Source organism: Zingiber officinale, chromosome 5B, assembly GCF_018446385.1.
Source record: "Zingiber officinale cultivar Zhangliang chromosome 5B, Zo_v1.1, whole genome shotgun sequence".
Taxonomy (NCBI): domain Eukaryota; kingdom Viridiplantae; phylum Streptophyta; class Magnoliopsida; order Zingiberales; family Zingiberaceae; genus Zingiber; species Zingiber officinale.
Genome location: NC_055995.1, coordinates 108,002,705 through 108,015,655, shown reverse-complemented (window position 1 = coordinate 108,015,655; position 12,951 = coordinate 108,002,705). Strand labels below are relative to the sequence as shown.

Here is a 12,951-nt window from a genome sequence, read left to right as displayed (position 1 = left end):
ATCGATTTTCAATAAATACATAATACCTCGTTGGTTGCCTCAACCCCTCTTTTCATGAATTGCTATTGCTAGGTAAAATCTCTTGTGATTTACCTCCCTTCCAAATAGTATAGGGGTCATCTTGGAGGGGTCACCGAGGTGAAGATTTCACCTTGTTGCCAATTAGCTACATCCTCATAGTATAGTGCCTAAGGATCTCTTTCGATCAAATAATTATAAAAATAAAGCAACTAAATTTTGCAATACAAAACATACAAGCAAGAGAACCGTGAGCACTCAAGAAGAATAAAACAAAAACAAAAAAAATAATTAATCAAAGGGCTTAGAAATTCTAAAAACACTTAACTTTCAGATTTATCAAAAGATTCATTATTTTCCATTTTATTATTTCTGCCAACCTCTATAATATTACATTCAAAGAATAATATCACTATAGTGCTAAATTTCAATAAATGGCGCCACTGTGGCCATGTATTTAGATTTTCAAAAAATAGTACTACTAATTTTAAGATTTATACAACATCAAGGTGGTGTTGATTTTAGAATACAATACCACTTTAGTCTTAATTTTTGAAAATTAACATTATAATGGTACTAATTTTTAAAATGTAGCATCGATGTTGATTTTTGAAATGCAGCACCATAGCAATACTAATTTTTTAAATGCAACAACATAGTGATACTATTTTTTAAAATCCAATATCACAAAATGCAACACCATAATGGTTGGCGAAAGGGATAAAATAGGAAATAAGTGACTTTTAAGAAATCTAAAAATTAGATGCACCTCTTGATAATTTCACAACTTTAAATGCGCCCTTAATCAATTGTTGTGAAAAAAAAAACCACAATGAAGCAGAGGCGTAATATGAATCTAATGAAAGGCATTTCCATGAAGCAAAAAAAATTGTGATTCATTTGTTAGGTCTCTTGTTTGATTTTTGTTCCTTTCTCTTTAATCCAATAATCTTCCAAAGTAAATAATGACAAGTTTAAGGAATCCAGGCTTGCATCCTTACAATAGTCACAACTTATTCACCCAAATAAACAGACCTTAAGTTCCTCGCTCACACAAGTGAAATTTGTGTTAATTTTGTAAGCAGCAAGCAATATAAAGAATGTCATTCATCTCACCTCTTGAAATGTTTTGAATGTTACTCACAGAAAGTGTAGGACACTTCTTTACAATCAATCGTCCCTTTTGTAGCATTCCTTGCAAACTTAACGGACGCATTCATGGTCATTTGGCCAACAAATCTTTTTTTAAAAAATAATCCAGGTGTCTAAATGTCACCCAATTAATTCAAAGTCTTCCTCTATCTCTTGATTTACCTATTAAATAAATTTAAAAGACAATTTATAGCCACTTAAAAATCAAATTATAAAATATTCATCCCATAAATCTTAATTCTTTTATTACTCTTCGAGGGCTTCACCTTATCATTTAGACAAACGATAGTTTGTAGCATTGAGTTTAAATTTAATCAAGAGAATCAAAAACAAAATTTTAATTCGAATTAAAAACCTCATGATTTTAATTTTGGCACTGACCAAAAACAGTCCAGCTTTCTTAATTCTCACCGTTCAAACAAATTATTATTTTAAAATATTAGTCTTATCAAGATCGTCGGATGCATGGTAATCGACTAAACCAATATGTATTTAAAAAATATAATATGCACATATTTAAGAGAAACAAGAGCCCTACTGATCGGGGACGATTCGGAAGAGAGTTAGAACAGGGCACTGCGAGACGTGAATGTGAATGGAACTTAAAAATGGTTTCATACCATCAAAAAACGACAGCAATACCGCAGAAAGTGAAACTCTGAATGAAATAAACTTGTCACGGTATTTGATTTTTTTTAAAAAAAAAATAATAATACACTGCAAGAATTCTGTTCTGCTACCTATTGCTCCATGCATCACTTTCTGAAAAAAAAAAAAATCTAAGGCGTAGTGGAAGTATGCATACAATTAATTGCTAAAAGGTATATCAAAGTCATGTGATTATTAAAAATAAAAATAAAAAATATCTCCACTGTAGGTTCTCCTATCCATGATGTTTCGAATAAGGCGATTGCTGTTTTCCCCAGATAAAATTTGTATGGTTTATTGACATAGTTGGAATGCTGATATTGAAGTTTCAGGACCGACTTCTCACATGCATCAAACAAAATCAATTTCTCTATCAGAAAAGCGAGGCAACGAATGGTAATTCGACAAGATTTTCCTTTTTATATGCTCAATTGGTTTGCAACAGAAAGAATTAATCAAAATTATCCTTTCTTACCAGGTACCTCGTTTTGAGATTTGAAGAAAGGAGTCAGATAATTCCTATCCAACGCAGTGAATGAGGTAGAGCTACACAATAATTAAAAAAACATTGATAATCACTGCTGTGACAGTCTAATAAAAAAGTTAAGATAATTTGAGAAACAACCAACATATAGATCCTATTTTATGCACCTTTGGAACTCCTTGAGTTTCACCCTGATATTGTGCCCAGGAGAGGTTTCCTCGACATATGATTCTCCAAGGAAGTTATTGCTCGCCTCAAAGTTATCCTGATGTCAAGAATGAATTTAAGTTTTCATAGATAGGAGTAAATTTGACAAAAGCAAGAATAGTCAGAAATATTGTACGAATCTTAAAATTGCTACAAATTCTGAAGTAGGAAGAATTACATGAATTAATGCATAATAACCAAGTCATGTAGTTTTTCAGACTTACTTCTCCACACAACCCATTGTGGCTATCACCAACAACTTTCAACGATTCAAGCATCTTTCCTGTTGATCCTCCTATTAGGAGCACCTGAACAATTGGTATTATGGTAAAGAAGCAATTTTCATCCTGGAAGTCACATCTGCAAGCCCAGGAAACCATAGCAATAGGCTATAATATGAGATGCATCTACGACTTAAACAATCCTACGCCAAAATCTTAAATTGATGAATAAAACTTTTAACTCCATTATGATTGGCAATCTCTTTGTTACATGATTAATTGCCAAACCAATAACAAAAGAAAATAAATAATAATATTTAATACAATTATACTATGAATAATGTTTTTTAATTCATAGTATAATAATATTAAATATTATTATTTATTATCTTTTGTTGCTGATTTGGCAATTAACCATGTAATAGGGACCTTGTACCAGCGGAATTTTATGCACTGTACTGCCATTTTTCTGTACTATAACTCCTCTTCCCCCTTCATATCCTTCTAAGAATTCCAATGTTTTCTTCTTTCTATAATAATAATAATAATAATAATAATAATACTCTAACCCACAAGCCACGTCCACCACTACATGCTTCTCTTCCTATATAAAAAGACAACTCCATAAACTCCAACAACCAACCCTCCTATTTTTTTCACATCCTATTTGCCGCCAAAGGACTCGCCCCCACCCTGGACTTGTCTCCCTATCCATTTATCTCCCGTGAACAAGCTAGTGCACCGCCCTCTTAATGTGCAACTTCCTTTGGTGTGATTGGTCATCTCAAATCTGTAAGGTTAGTAGGTCAAGGAGGTGGTTGGGTTCAAAATTTAATTCCTTCCCTATTGCAAGACTTCACTCTTGTTTATCGTCATATTTTCTAATAAATGCTCCATCAAGACTTGATTGCCAATGATATCAAAAACCATAGTTATGGAAACATAAGTGTTAAGAGAGAAAAAAAGAACATTATGCTTTTCAGGAGCATGAAGAAGAGGAGATAGAGCCAAGAGAACAATTTTGAGGTTACTCTTTATTGTTGATACACATTACATGTAAATAGTCAAACTTAGTTATTTGCAAACTTATCTATAAGACATTTTAGACCCATTATGAAGTAACTAAGTTTATAACTTTGTCCATTATTAATTCTACTAACATAGAAACTGGCTTACATGGTAAATAAGAATTTTTATACCCTTCAACTCCCAACCTTCTTACCATATAATAATTTGACATTATCGTTGGTATGGCTCATAAAAGGAACTATTAAAACACTACAAGACCCTCACTATCTATATCTAGCGATAAAATTATCTGATATGCATCAAATACAAATTCTTTAGCACTATGGCATATACCAGAGTAAGAACTTACTGTTATAACAATTATGGCTGTAGTAGCAGTTGAAATAATCTCGCCATGTCCATCAAGATCATGTACCGATTGAAGGGCAAGTGCAAAAGCCATAGCCCCTCTAAGCCCTGCTTACGTAAGTTCACTAATAGTTGAAAATTAATCCAAATGTATAATATGTGAATATAAGAGACTGCCAACGTACCACTATACCAAAGTGCCTTTTGATGTCTCACAGGTATTTGAGAATCTACTGGCCGTGCCATGTTGATCAAATAAGAACAAGAGAAGACATGTACCGCCCTTCAAAATAAATAGGTAACAAACCATTATAAAATTGACCCATCAGAAATTCATACAAAACTAGAACAACCAAACAAATTGTCTCAGTTTATAAGCAAAAACAAAAGTAAACAGGTCATCACCATGTTTGTCTTAACTTTTTGGGGCCAGCTACAGAATCTAATCCCAATCCCTCAATTTAGCATCTCTACCCAATGATATGCCATAAGAAATATTTAGATCAAACTAAAATTTTCCTTAGTCTTCCCCTATCCTGTTTATCTTCCACTCTTGCTAACTAAACTTGGCCAATCATAAAATCTAGTCACATTTAGACTTGTGAATACCATCTCAATTTTTTTTATATCATTTTATCTCTATCAGATTTGCACCTAGTTGTTCTAATTCCTCACAAATTTATCTTTTAGCATTTTCATCTCTATTGTATTAGTTTTATGTACATTCTTGGTATGAGTTGGATACCAACATTTAGCCATCGACACTTCCAGTGGCTCTGGATCTAGTATTGTCAACTCTGCATCCACTGACCAACCAATGCTTCGCATAAGACAGACATTCTCAAGTGGATGCTTTTTTTGTTTGGATCTCCTGATTATGATTTTAGTCACCTTTGCATTTATTTATAAATTTTGTTTGACCCTCAGAAGTCAGCATCACGCAAAATGGATGAGCAGATATGAGTTTGAAGGGAATAATGTGAACTAAAAGCATTTAATGGTGGAACAATCTCAATAAAATATGTTTGTACCAGTACCTTGCAACTCCAATGAATAGCTGGTTCATTCAACAAGTGAGAAGTCAAAGAGTGCCCAAAGTTCATGAAAAAGAAGTATGTAACAAATCGACAACAGTTAAAAAGGATACAATAGAAAAGAAGATGAATCCAACATGCGACCAGCTATGTTGTTCCATTGTGATATCAAAACCCATGTATATAAATCTGGAGAGCATGTCAAAAACTATGATATAAACCTGGAATTCAATGAGCACTGAAAGTCATAACACAGAATTGCCTTACAGAAAAGTTTCTGCTAGTGATGAAAGTAAATGAAAGAAATAAGGAGTAAGCTGTTGAGAAATTCTGGACAAATTTGAGAATGTATATCGCTTCATCACCTGGCATGCAAAAAAGAACTATTAAATATCCAATATATTTAAGGGTGGTAGTGAGGTAATGATTACTTACAATTCCAGTAAACAATATTGAAACTATACCAGAGAGGCCAAGCCCTTCAGCTAGCATATACCTAAAAACATCAAAAAAACTTATGATAGAAGTTGGCAACTTTGATATTTAACTGAATCAAAGAAGTTTAGAGGAATATGCAGGGTTGGAGGAGGATTGACTTACGAAAGGTAAGGGAAAAGGGCAAAAAGACAGCTTTCCAGATTGTGCAGACTGAAAATAAATAAATAAATATGTATATATATTGAGATGGAGTAGTGTATTTATCTAGTCGAAAAATTGATAATTATTTTTAAAAGAAAATCATCTGTCTAAATGTCTACACTTACTTATCAATATCCAATCCTGCATACTTGAAGAGGTGCAGAGTGGTTAAGGATCTCAAGAATACAAACTAATATGAAGCATACAACAACAACAACAATATATATATATATCTTATCTACAATCACTCTTGTATTCAAAGAGCATAAGACTTTCCAATTTCTGAAATTTTTTGTCAACTTCTAATATTACACATCACTACCTCATTTAGCAAGATTCATAACTGAAGTCCACACATTATCTTAAACCAACCTTTCTGGGAGTTGTCCCCCAGTGACCAGCAATTGACTTTCTGCATAGTGGTAGTTCACTTGAAGGAACTTAGCAAATTAAATTACCATTTGGCCATTGAAATAATTTTCAGAAGTAAATTTTGGTCATTATTAAGTTGTTTGATACCCAAGGAATGGAACAAAATGATTTTCCTAGTGTTCTAGGTTTACATCAAGGGTAGGTTCGCTCTAAGTTCCCAATCCCTTTTACTCAAGTATTAGATGAACTCAACCTTTGCAAAAAGTTCATGTAACAATTCCAAATAGTTAGGATGACCCCAAAATCAATTTGATTGGCTAATCATTTATACCAATTTATATGTATCTTCGTATTTATATAAGGAATCACCATACTTATTCATGTGGGTGGCGAATGAACGTGGAGCCTCCTAACTTCAATGTGTCCTCTCACAATATCATAACTTAGGTACAAGCCTTTTTTTAACGTAAGTAGGATTCAAACCCTACACCTTTTCCCTTTAATATCATGTTAAATTTAATTAGCTAACCATTTATCCCAAAATCTTAAATTACTAGGAAAGAGACCAATATGTATTTATATAAAAGATCACCGTACTTGTTCATATGAGACAAATAAGCATAGAGCCTCCTAGCTTCAACAAAGATAAACCTCCTTGGCTTATGTTATTTAGAGATGATATTATGTTAACATATAATAGTGTTATTGGATCAAATTTAAAGTTTAAATTGTAAAGAAAAATTTAATTAACTAAAGACTTTAATAGAAATAGAACAAACACTGAATTCATAAAAATTTCAATAATAAGAAAAGAATTGATGAAACACTTAAGATGGATACTTTTATGGACAGACTAAAACGATGTGATGTGGACCAATAAATGAAGTACAAGTTGCTCTAGCTCAACCAACAAAATGGCAAATTAGTTGTTGATCTCAACCAAGGTGAACCCAAACTGCCTAGGGTGCTTAAGTATCATTCAACGTGTCCGCAAATTTCTTAAGGCGAATAAGGCTAGGACAAGGTAGACAAAGTGTGGATGCATTCAGGATTCGACTCATTTGTCTTTATAGCCCCTAGAGGATATTAAAGCTACCTCCTAACAATGGTTATATTATGAGTTAGGAACAAAGCACAAAAATAAATCCTTCCATTTATAGGCCTTAGGAAAAGTGCTTCCAATGCTACTCTGTCGTATTACATCATCCTATTGACGCAACTAATTGGGTGCATTAGGCACAATTTTCTCTCTTAGGTTGTAAATGCGGTGACAACTTTGCAACTCCAAGGGCTCTATTTTGATTCCGTGAGGCACATATTTCATAAGACTAGAGCCATTATCTATGCCCTACTAGTCAAGATGATCCAAACTTTAGGTCCTTACGATCTTACCATCCAGCATGACCTATAACTGATCTAGATCACAAATAGAATCTAAATGAAGTTTATATTTTATGGATTTACAATCTCATTCTAATCCTATACTTACCATTCTTATATGTAGATTCTCAGTCCCAATAACCTTAAGTAATTAAAATATATTTGTATTAAATCAAACATTTTAAAAGTTGTCATTTGCTACACTAAGTAATTTTTTTAAAAGTCATATTATTTGATTAAGTCTTCTGTTATACGAGATATTTTTTAAACTATTCGTTAAAAGAATCCTTTTTAACTATTATTATTGTCCGTCTTATACAATCATAATCATTTATCTTATAAAAGTTACTACTTGCTATATAAGATGAAACTTATTTTTAATTATACTTCAATTTATTAAAATGGACAAATGGTAATGTTTGAAATGTAATATTATATTTATAATATTTTGATAAATTATAAATGTTAAATATAATTGACACCAACTAGTGGGATAAGACTTGATTGTTGTTGTTGTATACATGTCAAATATAGTTCTGAAATATTATAACTCTCTGATCAATTATCTAAACCTATTAATAGGTACTCTTGATCCTAATTACCTTGCTCTATGCAATGAATGTGAGATCCCCATACTAGACGCCTTTTACCTTCTCATGATTCTAATGGTCAATTTACTTGAAAGCATGGATGAAGAAAAGAACGTATTACACAAAAATCGAGATCCTCTCTTATTTACATGTAAAAAATAATGGACGGACAGATTTCCAATCCATCACTAATTACTTTTCCTTTATTTTTAGCACCCTCGAAATTGGGCAGAAGCAAATGGATGGAAGCGAGCGGCAAGACAGGTTTTGCCTTCGTTTGGCCTCATTCTTGTTTGCCTCCTACTCTTCCCGTCGCCTCCTACTCTTCTGCTCTTCTCTTAGCCTCTTGCTCTCCCCGTCACCTCGTACTCTCCCCTGTTTGGCTTCTTTCTTCTTCGACTCCTGCTCTTCTCTTCACCTCCTGCTCTCCCCTGTTTGGCCTCTTTCTTCTTCACCTCATGCTCTTCCTGTCGCCTCCTGCTCTTCCCTATTTGGCCTCTTTCTTCTTCGTCTCCTGCTCTTCCCGTCGCCTCTGCTCTTCCCTGCTTGGCCTCTTTCTTCTTCGCCTCCTGTTCTTCCCATCACCTCCTGCTCTTTCTTGTTTGGCCTCTTTCTTCTTTGCCTCCTGCTCTTCTCCTCACCTCCTGCTCTTCCCTGTTGCTCTCCCATGTTGCTCTTCCCTTCGCCACAGCTCTGCAGAGCCTCCTAGTGCTCTCCTTCGAGGAAGGTTACACGTAACTATTCGGCGACAGCAGCCTCATGCTGTTCCGCAACGGGAAGAGAGTTCACATCTCCCTCAACGAGCGAACAGGTTCGGTGCCTCTCCTCTCCTTACATCTTCTCTCTTGCTTCTTTAAAATCCTACCTTCTGAGCATTTATTCTTCGCCTCCTGCTTCTTCAGCGCCTCCATCAAGCTTCCTACCGATTACACCACCGGCCTCGTCGTCGTGTTCTTTAGCATTATCGCTTTGTATGAGACAGTCTCAAAGGATTCTTTTCCCTCCCCCTCTGCTATTTCTTTCATATTATCTGTTTTCCTTTCCCTTTCCCTTCCCTCCTCCATAGGATAGTTTTCCACCGTGGATCCCTTTCCATTCCTCATCTGCGCTTTAAAATAAACAGAGCATAAATCTTCCCTCCCTTCTCATTTATGTTTTGTTGGGCCATTTGAGGGAATCCTCTATTTAGACTACAGGTGTTATATTGTCTTTGTCTTCTTCTCTCTTTACTTTGGTAAGAACTCCTTCCATCCAAAATTTTCAACTCAAGGTCATCCCACTCTTAACCCAATAGGTTAGCTTAACTCTTCTCCGTATTTTCCCGTTCTCTTAAATTCAATAGAGGTCACAAAGAGGTCATCCCCATCAGTTATGATAGGTAGCGAGAATTTGATAAAACCACTAAACTTAGGCAAAGTGGGAGAAGGCCTATACTAAACCTTCCGCCATGATCTATGTGGTATATCTCTCAAGCGACTACTATATTCCTTCTCCTTCAATTTCCATGCTTTGACCAAAATACCGGGCTTTTTATCTTACTAAGAGCCAAATCTGCTTGTTTTTCTTAGTATTTCAAGGTTGAGCTTCCCCTTCCACTTCTTATCTTCAGATTTCACCTTCTTAATGAGTGGGAATTAATGGTTAGCTAAAATTCTCCCCCCTAATTCCTGGTGTTAATAAATCAAACTTAACTCCCATAGAGAATTTGTATTATCAAGGCATAGGATTGTCACTCAAAATGGTTATTAAATGATTCCCTAAGGTTGGGTGGAAATGTCTTGGAGACCTTCCGTCAAGAGGTGGATTTGAAGATTCTTCTTCATCTTTGACCCAATTAGCCTATATTATCTTAGTGATCCTTCCCTATCATTGTCAACAATGTGGCACTCAATTTATCTAAGAAGGCACCATAGGTGGTCAGACATCTTTTTGACAAGGTTTCCACATCTCTGTTTCTTCCAACTCTTATTAAGGCATGCCTCACGGCTATAGGCCTTTAGGAGCCTTTAGGGTTCTATCTCATCCCGTGTTCCACAAGTTCTTTTTCCATTTAATTTCTTTAGCCCATGTGGTTGATTCTCCTCTTTTAAGAATTACAGGTGTGGATAATCCTTGAATATTTATATAAAAACAATTCAAACCAAAGGAAGTTCTTGCTTGCAAGAGGTCTGCAACTCCCCTCTACTAGAATTCCAAGCCCCCAAACTCCAATGTCTTCCATTAGGAGGGACGAAACTTCAAAAACTTGAAGGAGAAGCCCTTCAACCAAAATGCATTAGATTTATTGGTGCAATCGTGCCCCAAATGGTCAAGTTCAACCAAGTGTTTTTTATGTAGTTGTGAGTTTGTCAAGTGTGTGGATGCAGGATACTTGAAGGTACTATATGTGAAGTGAACAGAAGAAGTTAAAGTTCGATTAGATACTTGGCAATTAGAAAAGTTCAACAGTTGTCGGTAGAGGCAAAGTCTAACAAGTGTTACAAAAGAAAAATTCAACAAGTAACATAAGAGAAGTCCAAAAAGATCTTAGCATAAAATTAAGCCCAATTTGGTTAAAAGTGATTGAATATATACTTGGTTGTTGGAGAAATCCAAGTAGGTCAAGAGTGATCGTAGGCTTCTTAGCAAACAAAGTAGTCATGAAGACAAAGCCTCTAGACAAACAAGCAAAACACAAAGATGAGGCCTCTAGACATATTAAACTCTAAGTGAGTTATGAGAATCAACGATAAGTGAGTTGTGAGAGTCAACAAGGATTTTAGGTAAACTTAGCCAAGGCATTGACCAAGACATAGAGCCGACTGGGGATATATTGAGTCAACTATAGATGTTCTTCTTATTAATTAGGTAATCGACTAAATCCCTAATAGAAATCCGAAGTTAAGTCAACTAAAGAAGGCAGTAGTTTTCAGTTGGCTTATTTAATCAATTAGAAAAAGTTTGAATTGACTAAAGTATTCATTTTTAGGCAGAATCTTACGCAATCACAAAATCAACCAACTTAGTAAAAGGATGAGTTAACTGGAATCTCGTAGAAGAGTAAATTGAAGCTGGTTTGAAGGCAACTTGAACGTTATAAATAAAGGGGTGAGAGAGCTTGTCAAGGCAAGCAGAAAGTGCTTAAAATCCTATATTCTATTGCTGTCTTAGTTAATTTGTAATATTGTTTTTCTTTGGGCTAAAGTTCTTTACCTTAAAGCTCCATTCTTTTACACAAGCTATGATTTACTGTGTTTTAATTGTAAGATGTGTTTTGGAAGAGTTTCTCTCCGTATTAGAAGGAGAAATAATAGTGGGATCGAAGGGGTGATTTACCTTACAAGTCATATAGGTCATGGAGTAGGAGGACTGTGGGAGTTTTGAACTACATTAGACAAACTGTGTTAGCTGTTTTTATTCTTTATTGTTGCATTATTTGTTTTTAATGTGCAAGTACATGTAACTAAGCTTATTCTTGAGTTTAAGATTATTTAATTTCTGATCAGGTATGTGCCCACCTTTAGCTGCCATATTGATCCTACAAGAGTAACCTAGAAGGACTAATGGCCAATATGTGGAGAGCACAACTAGAAGTAACAAGTCCATTATCAAAGACTACCATTAGGGCTGAACTAGCAACAGCTGTAACCTCTAAGGAATGCAAAGATCAAACAAAGTTAAGGGTTGAAAGAAATAGATTGCAGTTCACTCACAAAAGTGGCCACATTTAGAAGGACCATCCTTTACAGCGATAGGTCCTAGGTCACTTGAAGGAAATTCATCTAGAGCAAACGCAATCGAGGAGACTCAGACTTAATGGAGAAATACAAAATTGGATACCTTAGCTTGATAGAAGACCTTATAGATAAGTTCCCACCTCATAGAGGTAACTCGACGAGGTCAAGACCAACCTTATTAACCTCATATAAGCCCTAGAGAAAAGCAAAACTCGCTAACACAAATATCATAGCCTATCTTTGTCAATATTGCTTTTAAGGTGTGCAAACTTTGTAACGAGCATTCATCAACATGTTTCCTCTAGAACAAAGTTCAAGATATAGCAGTTTTATCAGCCAGCACCTTCAACAAGGTTAAGGAGTTAGAGGCTTAATATAAGGATATAAAGGAGTCTTACGTTGATTTGTCCAAAGCGAGCTACTTGAAAAGCAAGGTAGCTCAATGGAATGAACCCTGCTTAAAGTAACCAAACAAACTAAACTTAGCCATTGACAAGGTTGATGTGTAGTCAATATCAAACTAGGTGAAACATGGAAAAGTAGGAGTTATTATGTCAACACCAAGAGGAACATGTTGAAGCAAGAAGTGTTACATCAGCATAAGATGGATATTATGTATATTTAGGTAGTAGAAGTTGAGTTGGGATTCTCATTGGGAATGATGACTTTCCAAGTATAATGAACCTAATTGTTTTATGGTGTCGAAAAGGCAACTAAGGATGCCTTCAAGGTCACCTATGCTGTGTACACAACACTACGACAAAAGCCCTTCTCTCCAGGAGATATGAGAGGGTCAAAGATGTTTCAAAGAATCTTCAAAGATATACACTCCAGCTCTTACATCATTTCTTTTAATGATGCCTTTTTGGGATAATCTTTGATTTGTGTTGGACAGAATTTTTTGTGGTGCTCCTTCTCATATTAGTCAAGCACAAGCACAAGCACTAGTTGAGGACAAAGGTGTTGAATGCCCTTAAGCTCAGGCAAGCTCAACCGTGGTGATTTAGTCAGTACTTCTACGATCACCTTGGACCAACATTAGAACCCTTTGACAATAGTAAAATTTTAGAATTCAAGTCTCAGCACCCACAATATTCTGATGTCAGTTGGTGT

The 12,951-nt window shown here is 35.1% G+C and overlaps 1 protein-coding gene across 1 annotated transcript in view; it reads right to left on the bottom strand.

The window, feature by feature from the left end:
- Window positions 1-1,833: 1,833 nt before the first annotated feature.
- LOC121985301 (sodium/hydrogen exchanger 6-like) overlaps window positions 1,834-12,951 on the bottom strand; it is a 68,862-nt gene continuing 57,744 nt past the window's right edge. The window contains exons 11-22 of the mRNA XM_042538667.1: window positions 5,906-5,937; window positions 5,742-5,789; window positions 5,577-5,637; window positions 5,409-5,506; window positions 5,255-5,330; window positions 5,145-5,164; window positions 4,293-4,390; window positions 4,109-4,215; window positions 2,734-2,817; window positions 2,470-2,567; window positions 2,301-2,364; window positions 1,834-2,156 (exon numbers count right to left, since the gene is read on the bottom strand). Of these exons, the coding sequence (XP_042394601.1) occupies window positions 1,950-2,156; window positions 2,301-2,364; window positions 2,470-2,567; window positions 2,734-2,817; window positions 4,109-4,215; window positions 4,293-4,390; window positions 5,145-5,164; window positions 5,255-5,330; window positions 5,409-5,506; window positions 5,577-5,637; window positions 5,742-5,789; window positions 5,906-5,937 (993 nt within the window). The 3' untranslated portion in view covers window positions 1,834-1,949. The remainder of the gene's footprint in view (window positions 2,157-2,300; window positions 2,365-2,469; window positions 2,568-2,733; window positions 2,818-4,108; window positions 4,216-4,292; window positions 4,391-5,144; window positions 5,165-5,254; window positions 5,331-5,408; window positions 5,507-5,576; window positions 5,638-5,741; window positions 5,790-5,905; window positions 5,938-12,951) is intronic.